The sequence below is a fragment of the Excalfactoria chinensis genome, chromosome 1, assembly GCF_039878825.1.
Source record: "Excalfactoria chinensis isolate bCotChi1 chromosome 1, bCotChi1.hap2, whole genome shotgun sequence".
Lineage (NCBI taxonomy): Eukaryota > Metazoa > Chordata > Aves > Galliformes > Phasianidae > Excalfactoria > Excalfactoria chinensis.
The window spans coordinates 93,297,204-93,316,571 of NC_092825.1; the positions used below are offsets into that span (position 1 = coordinate 93,297,204).

General features: G+C 37.8%; 1 protein-coding gene across 1 annotated transcript in view; it reads right to left on the reverse strand.

Moving 5' to 3' along the window:
• The window catches only part of LOC140252968 (putative uncharacterized protein ENSP00000383407), a 34,059-nt gene that overhangs the window by 6,442 nt on the left and 8,249 nt on the right, over positions 1-19,368 (reverse strand). The window contains exons 2-5 of the mRNA XM_072338291.1: positions 17,226-17,363; positions 10,631-10,671; positions 6,646-6,683; positions 1,984-2,051 (exon numbers count right to left, since the gene is read on the reverse strand). Of these exons, the coding sequence (XP_072194392.1) occupies positions 1,984-2,051; positions 6,646-6,683; positions 10,631-10,671; positions 17,226-17,363 (285 nt within the window). The remainder of the gene's footprint in view (positions 1-1,983; positions 2,052-6,645; positions 6,684-10,630; positions 10,672-17,225; positions 17,364-19,368) is intronic.

Below are 19,368 nucleotides of genomic sequence, written 5' to 3' on the forward strand. Positions count from 1 at the left end.
TTGATTTGGATTAACAAAGCAGAGAAAATGGGAGGATCTTCAGAACTAAGCAAAGACAAGACTATATACTCTTTCATCATCTGCTCATAATCCATTTTTTGGTCGCAATGTCCTCATGACAGGAACATCAGGAGAATACACTTTCCCAGGGGCGCTGATGCAGTCCCTGGTGGGCAAGCCTGACAGTGCTTATAGCTTATCAGTGAAAGTAATGAACGCCAGCCTTTTTTTCTTCATGAATATGAATGACACTTTGAAGGCTGAATGCAACCTAAGAATTTACGTGAGAAATGAAGCATGAAACATTTTTGAAAATGTATTAGCCCAAAGACTACATTACTTCATCTTTTATGTCCTTCTCAATATGCTACAAAGGGTTTGAGCCATCAAGGGAACCCTGCTCAACTTGAACAAACAAGAGCAAAGACAAAAAATAAATGCAGAAGGTACAGTTGTTTTTTTATGGTAAAGCTCTATTATCACACTGTTGCTCATGTTGTGTCTGTCAACCTGTGCTTCTGCTCCAAGCCTCTGTTTGCCAGTGCTTTAAGATGGAATGGAATGGAACAAAATGGAATGAGCATCTACTTAGGAAATGGATGGAAAATCTCGGTTTTCTTGAAGCAGTTATAGAAGCCTGTTTGTCTGAGAGAAAGAGTGCTAAAATGCTCATTTCTTTTATTGCTCTTTCTTGTAAACTTGGCTTTTTTATGTCTCATATAGAATCACAGATGCACTTGGGATGGCTGAGGCAGGAAGTCACCTCTGGGGAACTTCTAGTCAGAACAGGTCTGCTAGAACAGGTTGCCCAGGTCGGTTTTTCCGCTAAAATTCTTTCCGTTAAAAGGAATTTTCTATATTTTAGTTTATTCCTATTGCCTCTTGTTCCTGGGAACCCCTGACAAAGAGTCTGACTCTTTTTTCTTTACTCTCCCAGAAGGTATTTATACACCTGGGTCAGATCTCCCTGAGCCTTCTCTGCTGCAGGCATAACAACTTTAGGTCTCTCTATTTCTCTTTGTATGACAGATGCTCCAGTATCTAAATCATTTTTGTGGGCCTGAATAGGATTTACTTCAGTATTTCCTTGTTCCTCTTAGACTGGGGGGGCAATAATTGGACCCAACACTCACAGGTATTGGGTCAGCCCACCAATGCTGATAACAGGAAAAGGATCACCCTCTTCAGTCTGCTAGCAATGCTCTGCCTAATGCAGCCCAGGAGGTTGTTGATCTTTGTTGCTCAAGGACACATTTCTGGCTCATGGTCAAGCTGCTGTACACCAAGATTCACTGGTACTTTTCTGTAAAGCTGCTTTCCAGTCAGTTACCCTCCAACCTGTACTGGGAGAAGGGGTCATCCATCCCAAGGTTTCACTTGCCTTTATTGAATTTTATGAGGTTCTTGTTGGCCCATTTCTCAGAACTGCTGAAGTCTGTTTGAAGGGCAGCATAACCCCACTGGTACATCACTTTCTTTTCTGGCTCTCTGCTGCTCACTTCTTACCAGCTGATGTGTTGTTAACTACTTTTATATTACAATTATTATGCAAACCCAGGGGTCAGAACTCTTTAATTGCTCATAGTAGTGGTCTAATTAATGTAGTATTAAGAAGAGGAGACACGGTATGCATTTATATAAATTAAGATAGCATTAGAGATACATACGCCAACATGGATCACACAAAACTAATATAAACACTTGATATCTTGCTTGTTACAATTTTAGCACATCAATTTAACAGAAATTTGTTTGTTCAAGATGACAGAAAGTTTTTTAAGTAATAAAACCTATTTGTTCTGAGCAATGAAAATGGTGCATAGCTCAGATAGCCACCAGGTTCTTCTTTTAAACTTGGTTTCTGAAATACATACAGGCATACTGACCATGAAGTGCATGCTTCACAAATTCATACAGAATGGAAGCAAGAAATACACTTTTTGTTTGAATGAAATTTTAGAAGCTGAAGAGTAGTTCTTTTACCTGGCATGTTGTTTCTTCTATCTTCTTTCCTTGCAGCAAATGTATCCCATCACCAATAATATTGTCTTCTATGAATAATGAAAAAAGCAACAAAAGACATGATTTCAAATGTCCTGTTTTAAGGTTTTTTTTACTGATGAACATCATTTGATTTGCATTTGATAGTTTGAGCTGACATTTTGACTCTCTGAAGTTAATCTTATATCATGTAAACACGTTTTTATCTCAAGCTACTTTAAAGTAAGACTACAGAGCAAACTGACAAGACAACATACATAAATATAATTCATTCATGCTTCTTCATCTGAACTCAGCCCTCAGTTTACTAATCCAGAGTCCCACCAAACACTTTCTCCAGTACTTTAGTGCAGAAGTATATTTATATAAGCATAAATATGAACTATTTATATAAAAATTTGAAGTCCCTAGATGAAAATGGCCATTGCAGTTGAGATCTGTTTAATTTCAATCTTTGAAATTGTTGGATGAGCATGAAATTAATGCTTTGTTTGGGAAGAATGTTTGCTTTCGTTACAACAATGCATATTAGTCAAGTGACTCTAAATGTCTACATTTTTATAAGACTATTTTGAAAGACCTACTCTCAGTTCCATTTTTAAGTCAAGGCAAAACATCCACCATCACCTTGCGAGTCACCCTAGTGATTACATTCCATCAACACAGATATCACTCTGATTATGATTTTCTAATCACAGAATTGAGCACTACCTTGGCTTTCCAAAATTAATAGAAAATAATCTTAACTTGGTCTTATTTTTGCTGCTGAGGAATGCCTTGCAACACTGGTAATAATTCTTGAAAAGGGGTGGCTAACAACTTTATATTCAGAGAGGTAAGTGAGACCCCAGTCCTCAAAATGTCTGTACTTATGTTGGAATTAAACAAAAGCAGAAGGTGAATAAAGCTGGTAAAAATAAACTTGGAAACTCACATCAGTGAAACAACCAAAGGGCCACTGTAAAGAAAATTCTGAATCAAGAGACATACTTGTATTCTTAATGTTCTTAAAAGACAATCCTTTGTAAATAAAACAAACAAAAAACATTCAGTGCATCTGTAATTTTGCTACTTGGATACTGTGAGACTGATTTAAAATCCACAGATTACAATCTGGGCATCAGACATAAAAGAGCAAAGCTCAGTTCACACATTACTTCCACCCTCAAATCATAGGTCAGTTGCACAGGAAACTCCATTAAGCAATTTCCTTTGTTTAGCATATGCATCAACAGGAAGAAGGAAAACAAGTCACATAATAATTATTATTTTTTTACGTGTATTACTTCAGAGGCTTCTTTAAGAGTTTAAATAAGCTTAGTAGACAGTATCTTTCTCCCACACACCTGATTGTTACAGCAATACCAACAACTTTCTGATAAGCATATTAGAGTCCAAAATATGACCAGATGTCTCAAGCACCTACAAATCTCCTTGAAGTCACTGAAGGCCAAGTGTCTGATAACCCACCCATTTATTTGAATGCAGAGCTCGTTAGACTTCTGGAAGCATTGTAACTCATGTCAAGCAGCACTTATGCAGTCTGATTAACATAACTGGGAATTTTCTGTTCACTTTACTGTAGGGGGAATTAAGAGCAGGGGAGAGTCATGTCCACTATTTCTGCAAGGTGTCAGTCCTTTTCTGTTTGCTTCAGAAATGCATTTGAATGGAAGATCAATGACTATGACTTGCATAGTCAACTTTTTCAACAATGTCATTCTCAAAGTGGAAAATTTAGTACTGATTACTTGGATTTGGGCTTGTGAGTGAAGATAGGTATTCCCACTGTCTGTGGGATATATATGGTCTCATTGTACTATTATATGAAAAACTGATTCTTTAAAGATTTTACACACAGGCATGTAAAGGACCTAAATCAAAGGCTACCAGGGTCATTGGATGTCTTTTCATTGATCAAGGCTGGATCAGGCCAATGAATGTAGTTCTGAAGTAAGAAGAGGAGCCTACACTGGCCACAACACATGGCCTATTGCATCTAACAGAAAATCATATTATGCAATAGATCTGCAGACCTTGAAGGATTATCTCTCATAAGAGAAAGTTTTAATCAATAGTGACAAATTATCTTGATCAATAGTGAATCACTTTAAATCTCCTTGTAATGGTTTTCACCACTGTGTGAAGGGGACTTCCCTTTTAATAATTTTACTGTAGAGGGGGAAAGGGAGATTTTTATTTAGCTGCCAGCTTTGCTTCCTGTTCCCTCTGGGCCCCTGCCCTTCAATTACAACACTTGTCAGCTTTTAAAATGTGTGCTGCTTCTTTTGCATGCTTTGGATATTTAAAAGGGTAAAAAAAAAAATCTTGAGTAGGAAGGACTGGAGGAAGGTCAAAAAGTTCTCTTCTCCAATTCAACTTTTTTCCACCTTCAAACTGACAATCTTTACAGTAGGTTGGAGAATGATTTTGAAATATTTTTTGTTAAAAGTAAGACTTGTTGGGAAAGAAATTCCAGTTTTTCTTTCAGTTATCATTAGAATCCCTTCCCTCTGAAGTCAGTACGACTACTTTTTCTCCCATCAGTTTATCACAAGGGCAGTGTTCCTCCTTAGCAGGGTCTGCAGTGATAATACAAGGAGAAATTGTTTCAAACTAAAAGATGGGAGATTTAGTTTGGGTATGAGAAAAAGTTTATTATGACAAGCGTAGTGAAGCATTGGCGTAGGTTGCCTAGAGAGGTGGTGGATACCCTATGCCTGGAAACATCCAAGGTCTCAGGTTGGATGGTGCGCTGAGCAACCTGATCTAGCTGTAGTTATCCCTGTTCACTACAAGAAGGTTGGACTAGATGATGTTTAAGGGTCCCTTCCATTTGCATCAATTCTGTGATTCTCTAAATCTGTAAATTTTCTTGTCATCTTTTCATTCTGATTCTGGTTTGTAGAAATCCAGCCCACTCATACACAAGCAAATGCAATAGTTATTACAATTTCAGATCCATTATTTTCCAAGCATTTAACAGTTAATCTTCAAATGCTGAAGTGAATCCATAGGGATACCTGGCACTTTGTCCTTTGCTATCTTTGGAATATCCTATTAACAGTAGAATCACTGAACAATGGATGATTTCTGGATCATTTGCACAGGAATTACTAAAAATAAAGGTACTTCTCATCTTGCCACTGTGTTGGCTTAAGTAGAGAATGAAAGATACATCCACTTTAATCTCACATATCAAAGTTTCTGTTTATGCTAATGCAAGTGTTGAACTTTAACTGCTTTAGTCTAAGGCAGCTGTATTGGGTCTACCTTGGCTTTAGAAAGTACAAATACAAATTCAATTCCTGGAAGCAACATTAAGCAGGTTGTCAAATCATTTTGATTTTTTTAAAGTCTAGTTTATCTTTAAATAAACAAGGTGACTGCTCACATGCTGTTTCTTGTAATTTAATGAGTTTATACTGGTCAGTTCTTAAATAGCATCACTAGCAAATTCCCATACACTACCTGTAAGATAGTTTCAATTAAGGTCAGTTGAAACACACCTTAAAAAGAGAATTGGACAAGAGTAGCCTAGAAAATTTGTACCTGCCACTTGGAGCATTGTAAAGTACACAGAGAATCACAGGACCATGTTATATTTGCCAAGTCCTGTACAACACAAATATGACTATTTACCATAGGGGACGTCTTTTTTTGCCTATGGAGTGCAGAGAGAATTGTTCACATAGCACGTTCTCAGCTTCCCAGTTTTAAAGTAAGCTTTAGTTAAACTACTTTTTCCCCCCCTTTAGGACAAAGTAGATCTCAAAAGGATTTGACAAATTATTTAGTTCGATTATTTGTGAAAAATGAGAAATTTTCCTAGGTGCCCTTTAAAATACTTAGTGAAAAATGCAAAATCAGCTGAAATACATTTAGCAATTACCTTCAAGCTGACAGGGCCTTCTGATGTACGAATCATTCTCCGGCTTTCTGGAACCCTGCCAAAGTGTGCCATTCACATTTTTCCTGTCTAAAGTAAAAGCACAGAGAGCAGTCACCTAAATTCATAGAAAACCTGTGAAATAAAAGGAAGGTCTATAAAAATAGCTTAAGAATGCAAATAAAACAGGCTTGTGGAACACTGTAGAATCTGCTCAAACATGGAAATAAGTAGATGATTTTGCGGTATAGGAAATTTGACAGATGGATGGGCAGACTTCAAGTTTTGTTATCTTTTGTCCCTGTCTACTACCTCCTCTAACACTGCTAAAACATGATCAGAATGATTTTTATCTTAACCTTGGTTTTAATACCTAGCAGCCCACAGAACACATGTGCCTTTATTTGCTTCCAGGAATTGCACAGAAAAGACAGAATTTGATTCTATCAGACTGATTTAATTTTTTTTTTATTTAAATGTTTAAAGAATCACTGAACATGCTAAGTATTTTCTTACACTGTTCCATAATAGATTCTTAAGTGTGGGAACTAAACTGAGATTTAAATAGTTCTGGTTCCAATATCTAACAACCAATGTATGTGTAGAAAGTAGAGGAGGGGGATACATTGATATCTTAGGTGTATTCTTCCTTTCCTTTCCATTTGCTTCAAAAGTTGTAAAGCAAATCAGACTCAATTAAATTTGGCTCTGTGAGATTAACAAGCATATAGTGAATTATTTAAATAGTTACTAACCAAATGCTTCATTTTCAGACAGAGACTTCTGGATGGATCTAAAAGAATTAAAAGAATTAACCATTAGCTAAAAGTCAGAATGACAAATGAAAGCACATTTAATCAAATATGGATATTTTCAACCTAATTCTTCAATTCCCAAGGATTTGGCTGTGCGGTTCCTACTGGCTTCAGCTGGAGCTACTTGGCTTTCTTCATTCACCCAATCATTTACTTCTGTATGCCACAGAGGGCTCAGAAATCTTTTGATTTCTTTGTAGAAGAACTTTGTAAAAGCTTTTTATTCAAGTTTCTTTTTTGTAACAGAGATTTCATGACTGAATCAGGGAGGCTGTCAGAAGGAGAATAAGAGATCCATTTCTTTAGACATGATCTGAAATGTCCTGCAACTTACAGAAATTACTGTCTGAAGTTTGGTGACATGATAATAAATCAAACCAAATAGCTGCATAAAAACATACATAACCCACAGGCTATGTGGGGACATTTTATTGTTCCAATAAACCTTGAGATCTTTGCTTGCTTACGTCAAGATATAATGCTAACTCATGCTTCCATCTGCAGTGAGTGGTTCATAGATTCTTACATGAAGAATACATTAGATTAACAGAAGAAAAAAAATCTCAGAATAAACAGATTTATCCTGTATATTAATTTGTTTCACTTGAGCAATTAAAAAAACAACCAAACAAACAACATATAGTAATTTTTGAGCTAGAGAATGAAGTTAGAAGACTATACTAGATAAGTCTGGAGACTCTTTAATCTGTGACAACAACAAGCAGAAGGGTAAGAGCACTAAAACTGAGATCCCTCTCCCATACTCAAGCAGATGAAGAAGGGTTTTCTGAATGAGAAGACAGAACTGAACTATTGTTTGGTCTGTGAGCACTAGTTTGTTTTGAAACTGCTTAGAAATTTTCATTTCCAGAGATTCACTATTATCTTCCAGAGATTCACTATTATTTTACTGTTTATATTATACACTTTTGTTATTTCTGGTGATATTCACTATACTCTTCCATGTTGCCCTGATGTAAGGAAGAGAATAATCATTTGCCTGCTGTAAGTGAAGATCAGGCTCAAGACCATCTAAAGCATCTGAAGGTGCACAAGTTCATGGGACCTGATGAGATCCATCCCTGGATTCTGAGGAAACTGGCAGACGAAGTTGCCAAGCTACTATCCATCATATTTGAAAGGTCATGGCAAAGCTCCCACTCTTTGGAAAAGGGGAAACATAACACCCATTGTCAAGAAGGGAAAAAAAGAAGATCCAGGGAACTACAGGCCAGTCAATCTCACCTTTGTGCCTTGCACAATCATGGAGAAGATCCTCCTTAAGGGCCTACTAATGCACATGGAAAGTAAAGACAAGGTGATTAGTGGTAAACAACGTGGTTTCACCAAGGGCAAGTCATGACTGACCTACCTGGTGGCCTTTTGTGGTGAAGTTACAGTGTAAATGGATAAAAGAAGTGCAACCCATATCCTCTACCTGGACTTGTGCAAAGAGTTCGACACTGTCATGGTCTCCAAATCGGAATAAAATGGATTTAATGGATGGACCATCCTCTCTCAGATGGACCTTATCCTCTGATGAACTTATCCTTTGGATAGCTGCACTCAGAGAATTGAAGTGTCTCAGTGTCCAAGTAGAAACCAGTGATGAGTAGCGATCCTCAGGGTGTTGGGACTGGTGCTACTTAATATCTTTTTAGGTGACACGGACAGTGGAATCAAATGCACCCTCAGCAAGTTTGCAGATGACACCAAGCTGAGTGGTGCAGTTGACATGTTAGAGGGAAGGGATGCTATCCAGAGGGACCTGGACTGTCTTGAGAGGCGGGCCTATGCCAAACTCATGAAACTCAACAAGGTCAAGTGCCAAGTCCTGCATCTCAGGGCAATCTCAAACACTGGTACGGGCTGGGCAGAGAATGACAGCCCTGAGGAGAAGGATTTCAGGGTGCTGATTGATGAAAGATTCAACATGAATCGATAATGTGTGCTTGAAGCCCAGAAAGCCAGCCATATCCTGGGTTGCATCAAGAGAACTGTCACCAGCAGGTCAAGGGAGATGCCCTTCTTGTGAGACCCCACCTGGAGTATTGCGTCCAGTTCTGGAGCACTAAACACAAGTAGGACATGTAGTTGTAGGAACAGATCCAGAGGACAGCCACAAAGGTGAGCAGAGGGTAAAAGCAGCTGGGGCTCTTCAGCCTGAGAAGAGAAGGCTCTGAGGATATCTGAAGGAGGCCTACACGAAAGCCCTTTTATAAGGGCATGGAGTGACAGGATGAGGGGAAATAGTTTTCAACTAGAAGAGGATAGGTTTAGACTAGATATCAGGAAGAAATTCTTTACTGTGGGGGTGGTGAGACACCTGCACAGATTGCCCAGCAAGGTTGTGAATGCCCCCTCCCTGGAAGCATTCATGGCCAGGCTGGATGAGGCTTTGAGCAACCTGGAATACAGGGAGGTGTCCCTCCCTACAGCAGGGGGGTTGGAACTAGATGGTAGGAAAGGTGCTTTCCAACCCAAACGATTCCAAGATTCTATGATTTCTCACTGACTTTCTCCATATATGTGGAAAAGGCTATACACAAAAATTTCTGCATTATCAGTAGGAGTACAGTGATGACTGGACATTCACAGCAAAATAATATTAGAATGCAATTCACATTGAGTGAAATTGTCTTAATCTTATTTATTATTTATATTGATTACTCAAGTGATCAAGACAACCTTTCTAAATTCTGACTGATTAGTTAAATGGAATTGAGTTAGTTTTAGAATAAAATAGTATTATTTGCATTGTAAGATTTGAGAGTGGAGCCCAAGATTACTAACCCTATCACTAGGGTAGACTTGGTACTGAACTAAGCAAGTGGCTCAGGCAGCTTGGTGATTGCATCACATTTGGTAGAGCTATTTTAAATTATTTATGCTGCAGTAATTCCATGCCAGCATACACAGCAGTTTAGCTCCCTTACAAGTATTAAATGGTGATCAGAAAAATGTGAATAACAGAGTTATATCCATACTCAGATTAATGGAATTTCGGAAAGGAAGTGCATTTTCACAAAGCTCTTTCTGGTCGCAGACAACTGAGATCTCAAAGCTCTGAGCATGCGTGTCTGTGTTTGGAGGCAATAAGTTACTAGTAGTTGTACCTAACAACCAAAAGGAGATGAAAACTGTTTCTTAAGACAAATGAGATTTTCATTGAAGTTATTATCTATTTTGAAATTTATCAGCAACAGGCAAAGATAGCAGTGATGATCTGAATTTAATGATGCCCCTCCTAAAAAAGAAAATTAGTGTGACATCCAGGGATTTTTATGTCACAGCCAGACAGATAAGATCTGTGTTTATCATTCCATTATGCAGGATTTCATTTGGAGGGAACTTTGTCGGTAATGCAAAAACTGCTAATCTCAAGACAAAAATAGAATTTTCAAAATAAACTCTTCTGCTTGCTAATGTATTAGTCCAAACCAGTATCGTGCCTTAACAAATTAACATGAAGTATGCTGCTGTCTCAAATGTACTTGATAAAATAAGATCTGTCCTGCCTAATCTGAATTATTTTGCAAACTAATTTTTGTTTGGATTAAAAAACACAAACAACTCTTCAGAAGATTATCAGGTCAATGTACAAACATTCTATAAAATAGGTTACTACTTCAATCTTTCAGACAAGTAGACATACGGTTACAACAAGCTCAGATTAACTGCATTTGATTTTAGCTATCCTGGTCCCAATATTTTGTAAGAAAGATTTATGTGTATGAAAAAATCACAGCAAAAGAGCTTTACTAATACGTTACAAGCTTGATACTTGCTTTCCAAATGCAGTATTAATACATGTACTCTATGAAAATTAATGTAACATTGGCAAACACATTAACAAAACAACAAGGATGAAAGGAACAGATAATTGTAGTGACACTGTATAGAGCTTGAATTGGTCTCAACTTACTTTCTCTTTTTGGTCACTGTGTTCTCAAAATCAGGAAATTCCTTTAAAAAAAAAAAAAACAACAGAAAAGATATGAAAATCATATTTTTTTAATCAAGTGCAGGAGAAAATATACATAAGTAAATGTCCTTGGTTTTCAGAGGTTTCAATATCAATGGCTTCCAAGAAGTTGACACTGACAGCTGTAATACCCACAAAAAATCAGAGCACAGTACTCTTATGTCAAGAATGGGTATTTCTAGCATACTATGATTCTTTTAAATACTGCCTCCAAAATGCAAAGCTTTATGGGGATAAAAAGCTCACAAATCACAATGGGATGAACCTTTCTAATGGACACAGAAGGATGCAGACTCTCTCAATCCCTTACTTGCAGAGGATGTGGTCATCTCTCTGTACTCAGCACTGGTGAGGCTGCACCTTGAGTACTGTGTTCAGTTTTAGGCCCCTTACTGCAAGAAAGACACTGATGCCCTGGAACGAGTTCAGAGTAAGGCAACGAAGCTGGTGAGGAGTCTGGAGCACAAGTCTTATGGGGAGCAGCCAAAGGAACTAGGATTATTTAGTCTGAAAAAGAGGAGGCCCAGAGGAGACCCTACTGTTCTCTACTATCTGAAGGAAGGTTGTGGTGAAATGGCGGTCAGCCTCTTCTTCCATGCAACTAGTGATAGGGATAGAGGGAACAGCCTCAGGTTGTGCCACAGGAGATTCAGGTTGGACATTAGGATAGACTACTACTCCAAAAGAGCAGTCAGGCACCAAAAGGAGCTGCTCAGAGAGGTAGTGAAGTCATCAATACTGGAGGTGTTCAAGAAAGGTTTGGATGATGTAGTGAGAGACATGGTTTAGTGGTGATAGGTGGATGGTTCAACTGGATGATCTTGGAGATCTTTTCCAACCTTAGTGACTCTGTGATTCTATAAGAGGGAAACAAGGCAAGTAAAACTGAAAGCTGTGTAAGTCAGCCTGAGAGGCACAAAAACAGAATAAAACACTGGGTTTGAAACAAGATCATACAGCTGCAGGGGCTCAGCTGCTGGGCTCATGCCTGTTTTTGATGAGCATGTGTTGGCTGAATATGTGCTTGAATGTTCTTTCATCATCTGCTTCCTGTTCTCCCTCTGTGCCACTCAGAAATTCTCAGGACCAGGTTATCTGGGTCACATTGGATTAGCTAGTCCTTTTTTGGAGACCAAGCATCATGGGCTGGCAAGTGCAAAGTCCAGGACTTTCTTTAAATGTAGAAAAAGGAAAGAGATGGCAAGATGAGGAAAGAAAGAGAAAGGTTATGTACGTGTTGAAAGACTGAACAAAAGGCTACCTCACTCCACAAGGAATGCTGTAATTTCTCACTGCTATCATAGCCACCTGGGAACTTGAAGTTAATTTTAAATTTGAGAAAACCTGTGGATGTCATTCTAGGGTAGGAGAGATCTCTGATTGCAATACTATTTTGATATTTCTTAAGACAGAGCACCAAAGTAATGTATCACTTTCATATCTATTTCTTCCAGCCTAGAAAGCAGAAACCAGGGGTAAAAATGTCCATGATGAATGTCATTTAGATCTGCTGGGCAACAAGACACATTTAAAAAAATAAATATGAAAACATCAATTTATAGATCGATTTCTCATATTCTTACATTTAATTTTTTCTTTATGTAATACCATCTACATCATCACAGCTCTGACCACAGTAATTTAAAAAATACCAACCAGGTTGCATGATGAAAAGCCAAAACACATACTACATAAAATGATGCAAGTATATAACTGAGAATTTTATATTTTTTTTCCTTCTCTTGGTAAAATCCATCATAGATTTTTTAAGCTTCTTTAGAGAGTGCATTAGGAAAAGGCACTGTGGTTATTTTAACGGAGTGCAGAAGGTCCCACTAGAACCCGGACATCTGTGAATGCTAATAACTGTATTCAGTTTCCACAAGATATTTTTGCAAGCATAGTTTCACTGTCAGATACTGTATGCAGATCAAAAGAATATCTACCTTTTACCCTGAAATATTGCAAGCAATGCAAGACAGACTTCTTACTGAAATAAAAAACAAACCCCTCAGCATATCTCAGGGCAAGTCTTTTCAATAATTCCAAAGAAATGGTTCAGAGATGTTGAAAAGGTGATTTTAAGGCTCTTTAAAAAGGGTAGCATCATCATCTCATTTAAAAACATCATCCTTTTTGTCTCAAAAAGGCTCATTAAAGGAAGCACTATGCATGAAGGTCCACACAGAGGATGTCATTAAGTTACAATCTCTATGTAAACCAGAGCAAAAACTGGAGATATGGCATTCTGTGAAGTTCAGTGTGGTCTTATACCTGGAAACATTATTAATTCAAGTCTTGACATGCCAAATACCTGGTGTGGAACATGTAGGTTTAATATTTGCTCTACAGTTTCAAACAAATGCTTCAGCTTCACCAGTTTCCTAAAATGCAGTAAAAGATGCATGTATAGCATTGCCTCACATGTTGAGGAAATACTGAAGAATTCATTAGATGGACATGGATATGCAGGGTGACCATGGAATATGATGGTGGGTTTTGATGGGCATTTAAAAATGGCTCCTTTTATTCAATGCACCTCTTTTTGTGATGTTTGAATCAGCTATAAAATCCCATAACTGTAATCTATGACTAAGAATTAAGCAGTTTTCCAAACAGTTTTATCTTAAATTGTAAAGTAAGTTTCATCTAAAATCTCATCTCTACATTCTCTGAAATTTGTCATTGCCTTTTCTATAAAAACTAGAAAAGTTTCCCTGTCCCAAATATGAATGGTTTATTTCTTAAAAATAAACTAAATATTTGTGGAAACTGAGCATAATGAAATTGCAATAAAGTCCTTCCCTCCCTGCTTTCATCAAATAGCTCTGAATTAAGGAATGAGTCCCTCTGGTGTTTACAAGTAAGCTGAAAAAGCTAGAGCTCCTGTGTTTGTTAGGCTTACAAGCAGGGAAATAATGACTTCAGATAACTAGCCCTCTACTTTCCTGCAATCAAATGCCAATTATAAAGTAGGTAACGTACCTGCTTGTGGTTTTGATGACAATAACTTAGAAAGACTGATAAATTATTTGGCATTTTTCTGATATATAGGGTAGTTGATCATATCACAGTTATCAGTTGAAAAATATGTGGACATTTGTGATTTCAATCTGACAGGAAGGGTATGAAAATATTTTTAATATAGAAGATTTTTCTTGCAAAGCTTAAGACAGGCCATGAGGTAGAAGATGAAGAAATTCAGTTTCCCAGTTAATAACACTGTTAAAGACAAACTGTACCCATATGATTCATTATGCTCTTTTGGCAACCAGCTGTAACTGAGGAATACTTGTTTCAACACTGCTTCAGAAAGAGCTCTCTAAATTTAGTTTTTGCTTTCTGTTTGAGAAGACAACTGAAGCTGAGCAACAGAGAAAAGTACCCCAAAAGTTAACAGACATACACCTGTGAGAATTAAAATCAATAAACAAGTACATATAACAGGCACAAGCCATTACAAGAGGAACCCAGTTTGGGAACACCTCAGGTAAAACATTTCATATACTAAATAAGATAAAGAGAGTACATGAAAGATTATTCTTCATCAACAATGCGTCAGCATGTATTTGGCCAGAAGCACAAATAATCACAGTTCAAAACGGTGTACAAAGAGTGTATTTTCTGAATTATGTCCTGCACAGCTCCAGTTGCCACAACACCCTGCATTTTCCATGTCTCTGGTAGAACATCACAACCCAACCACGACCAAGACAAATCACAGGAGACAAGATAACCACAACAAAATAACTGCTTTGCAGCAGCAGGAGGAAAAATTTCCACTAGCTTTAACTTCCGTCTTCTGATTTGAGGGGAGCAGAACTTGAATGCCTGCTTTGTTGATGTACAAAGTAATATGGAAAAGAGAAAGAGGGAAAAATCTCCCCAAAATCCCAAGAAAGTAAGATAAGCATCATGTCAAGCTGCTCGATCCTGAGGACATTTAACAGCTCTGTGGAATCTACATGGCCATAGCTCAGCCGATCATTTAAGCATACACTCAAACCCATACCCATTAGCGATGCACTTAAGTATATGCATTACTGAATAATGATAGATGGCTGAATCAGGGCCTGAGGGAGCCAATAATGCTCTGAATTTATCAAGCTATGGGGGCCGTCCTGCAGCATGGAACTAAGTGACGGAATTAAAAATGGGAGAGAAGTACAAATGGGCTCAGTTAATAAGCTTAACGGCTTCATCCGAGGTGTAGGTCTAATAACTCACATGCTAGAAATAGCAGATAAGATTACACATAGTCCTTTGGCCTTAGCGGCATTTTTCCATAGGTCTTACACTGACACGTCATCACTAATCTTGTTTTCCATTTCTAGAGAGTATTTTATAAATAACCACGTTGATTCTACAGCCAGAACAGTGACACAGCATTGAGATGTTATTTTTAGTTAAGTGCTGAGCTGAATATTCTCTCAAAACATAAAAAATAAAGCTCACAGCCAGTCTTATGGGGCTTCTTGTTAATATTTAGTGAGCAAACAGATTGCTTCCCACTTACCCTTGCTTTTATTGATGATGAAATTTAAATTTATGATGAATAAATGTGCCATCACTAAAATATCCCCTCTAGGAAAATAGAAATATATGATAAGAGTTAGCAGAAACGAAAGTGCTGGATTCTTCTATTCACTGCTGAGTTATGTATCTTCATGGACTAGGCACTACCACAAAAACAGCACTGAGTAATATGAGAACAACTTTCTTCTTTTTTTTTTTTTCAGATTATTATCTACCATTTTAAATCCTACACTAGCAACTTATCTGCTTCTCTACGCTGGCTCACTGAAAATAAAGCTGCATTGGGCAGGTTGCTTACTTTTATTGGGTTTAAAATTTATGAAGCCTCACTGTTTATTAAAATAATGAAGAGTCTGAAGGAAAGCTGCTGAATCAGAAAACAGAGCAAAATAAGAAAAAAAAAATACAAGAAATAAAAAGCCTGAGGTCACTGCACCTTTAGTTATTAGTCTTACACATTGCAATTAACCAAGTACTGAGCACGGTGTTGTGGATCTGACTCTCCTATACTTTGGCAAGACAAGGGACAAGTCACAGTAGTTATCTGTTGCAAAGTATTGTGTCACATCCCAGACACAAACCAAAGAATAATTCTATTCTTCATTTTCTGTTCACTTTGTCTAAATCCAGTTCCTAGCAGATTAGCATAGGACAAAGAAATAGCATAGCTGCCCCTAGTTGGTCAGCTGGCTTGAGGTCATACAGAAAGAAGAACGTTCTGAACGGATGTAGGAGCTGAATGTCACATATTCATTAGAAGAATAGCGTGTTTCATTACTTCTGTGTTCCATGGCCCTAGCCAAACAGCTAGATCTTCACATATCTGAAATACTACAAGCATGCTAGGATCAGGTCACAGCCATACTTCACAAGCGTGATTAAAGACACTTAGGTAAAATGGTGTAGAAGTGGCTCATTTTTCTACTAATGAGGTCACAACCAGATAATGGGGAGAAACCTGTCACACAGGAAAGCATCTCCCACTTCCTGCAATAAAACTATAATTCAGGCATGTCCCAGAGCCCGAGCTCACTGATCTGTGCTGATGTGATGAGACCTCTTGAGATCTCTGTGTTACTACACTCTCAAAACTAAACCATTGCACAAAGCATTAAGATGATTATCCAGAAGAGAGCATGCACAGAGTAAGATTGATCTGGGAAGAATAATTTATATTTACACTCCTTCAGGATTCAACAAATGCATGCAATTCCTCAGCCATTTTCCTATCTCACTTGCTCAGATGTTTTCTCCAAGCAAGTTCCACTCATGAATCCGCTTTGCAACACTGCAACATCTTAGGCCCAACAGATGTATAGGTACGTGGTAACTAAGCCACAACACACAAAGGTAAAGCCTGGCATAATTTGTGCAGGCAGGAAAGTCTCTCTTCCTTTAATAATGGACATTCAAGGTTCTTTTTATTCCATCAAAAGGCTGCACCATATGTCACTATTTTGCAACGTTAGGGACAATAGTTACAAATAAAGGAGGCACTGTTAAGCAGAAAAAAAAAAAAAAAAAAAAAAAAAAAAAGTAAAAAAGAGTAAAAAAAAAAAAGTAAAAAAAAAAAAGATTAGTTAATGAAATAGGAGATATTATTTAATGAAATAAATGAGATTATGAAATGAAATATTATCTCTATTGTTCCTATTACTTAGGAAGAAAAAAATACAGAAGACAATTTCCTTCATGTTTGCCTAATGATTTTTTTACAAACGTAAGGGTTATCGCACAGTGGTTACCATTTACAAAATTCATACAGCTCACTCTTTAAAAATACGTTTTTCTTAATAAGAAGTACAGCTAAAGGCACAGATATAAACACACAAACCAGGTGATTGGGTACAGGGATGAGATATTAACCCTGGCTATAAAAAGCCTAAATATTTCAAACTCACAGACAAGCCAGCTGAACACACATGAATCTGGATACACAGTAATGATTGTATTTATTTTATTTCATACAATTCATACTTTACAACTACAATTTACTTACCAAAGACATAGACCTGTCAGGCAGTCCACAGTTCACACGTGTGCTCACTGGAGTGCTGGGCTGGCTGGAAGTACTAGTTGTATCCTTGGGTTCTTGACGTTCGGGGACAGGTTCATACAGGCTGTCCATTGAACCCTCCTAAAATTGATTGAAACAGACTTATAAAGACAAACTTTAAAAATAAACAAGAACATCCACTTTGTGTGATTTGTAAAATACAAAGACTGATTTTTATTTTTCCATTATCTTTCAAAAAACTTCATTTCCTCTCTCTCTAGAAGACATTACAATAATTACAGTAAATATCAGATTTTTGGAGTTCACAATATCAAAACACAGATTCCACAGATTGGCTGGAATAAATATGAGGGTACAGTAAAAATGAGACTTAACTGCTCAGAAGGAGTTAAATCAGATGCATATCTTTTCCTAAATACTACGTGAAAAATTCTATAAAAAGTATAAGCTGTGATTTATAGCTAATACTTGTTATTTATGGGAAAGTGTTTATTTGATGCAAAAAGCTAAACCTACCCTTCAGAAACAATGCTGCCAGATCCCAGAATATGAGCCATGATTTAGGCCCTCAAAATCACGAGAACAGCTTGCAATGAATTAAAAATTAATTCAATTTGCATTCAAACATTTGTACTTCATGTGACAATATACATGTAAGGATTCTTTTCCTCAAGCCAACAAGGATATAAACATTTTAACATCACACAACGTTTTCATCTTAATCCCACAACTCAAGAAGGCTTCATGTATGCATCACCATTCCATAACTCAAGACTTAAATGAAACCAGAATCCAAGACACTAACTAGTAATCCAAGATTTTAGGTGCTGTCACTTTGAGCTGCGTTGAGTATTTTCCAGTGAATTTTAATCATTGGCTTGAACTGCATTAATTAAGGAATAAATAATTTTTTTCACAGTATGATTTATAGCAGAATAACACAATTGAAATTAATGTGATATATTATAATATAAAAACATTTGTTCCTCTAGCACAGAAGATAAACACAGATGCAGATTTGAATCTAGGCTGCTATTATATAATGTTTGATTGGCTGGCCACGCTCCTTTTAATGCACCCCAGGATCCCTGTCATCCACCAGGACTGCCAGGTCCTTCTCCACAGAGTTCCTCTCCAGCATGTCGTGCCTCAACCTGTATTGATACTTCAGGTTATTCATTCCCAGGTGCAAGACTCCACACTTGCTTTTGTTAAACCTCATCTGGTTTCTTACTGCCCAGCTTTCCAGCCTGTCCAGGTCTTGCTGAATGGCAGTACAGCCTTCTGGCATGTCAGCCACTCCTTCCAGCTTTGTATCGTTGGTGTACTTGCTAAGGGTGAACACTATACCCTCATCAAGGTCATCAGTGAAGACACTGAACAAGACTGGGCTCAGCACCAACCCCTGGGGAACACTGCTAGTCACAGGTCTCCCACCAGACTCTGCATCGCTGATCATCACACTCTGAGCTTGGCCAATCAGCCAGTCCTCAACCCACCTCACCATCCACTCATCTATCCCATGCTTTCTCAACTCTGTTATCAGGATGAACAAAAGATAAAGCACTTGATCCTGTAGCAAGGACTACAGTTCAGATAGCTTCAAGAACATCACTGATTTTGTGGGACTGCTTTCTAAATTTCTAAAACATCAAATGAAAACAGGAACCAAATAAAAGAACAGAGGAGTTGTATACCTCCTGTATATTCAAACAGCAAAGTGTACTTTGGGTCTTTTTCTAGTTGGACCTACAGAGCAGCTTCTGAGAAACTGCTGACCTGGCAGAGCATTGCCTGCACACACAGCTACTCCCTTACAGAAGCTGTGCAATTGAAATAAAAGAGCATTTGCACAAAATTGTGACAGACTGGGGAGAGATTGCTGTTTTCTTCTGTTAACACTGCTTAAAAACCGATTACCACCCCTACCTGGAGAAGTCAAGCGGCACCAGGAAGTCCAGAAGGCAGTGATTCAGGGTACCACACAGGGAAGGCAAAGCAAGGTCTGGATGAGGAATATTCCCCTTCGTGTACAGTTTGATTTGCTCCTTGATTCAAGTGAAAATACCCATGGCTTTGTGCAGGACCAGCAACAAGGGCAGGTCAGCAATGCCTGCTCTGGCTG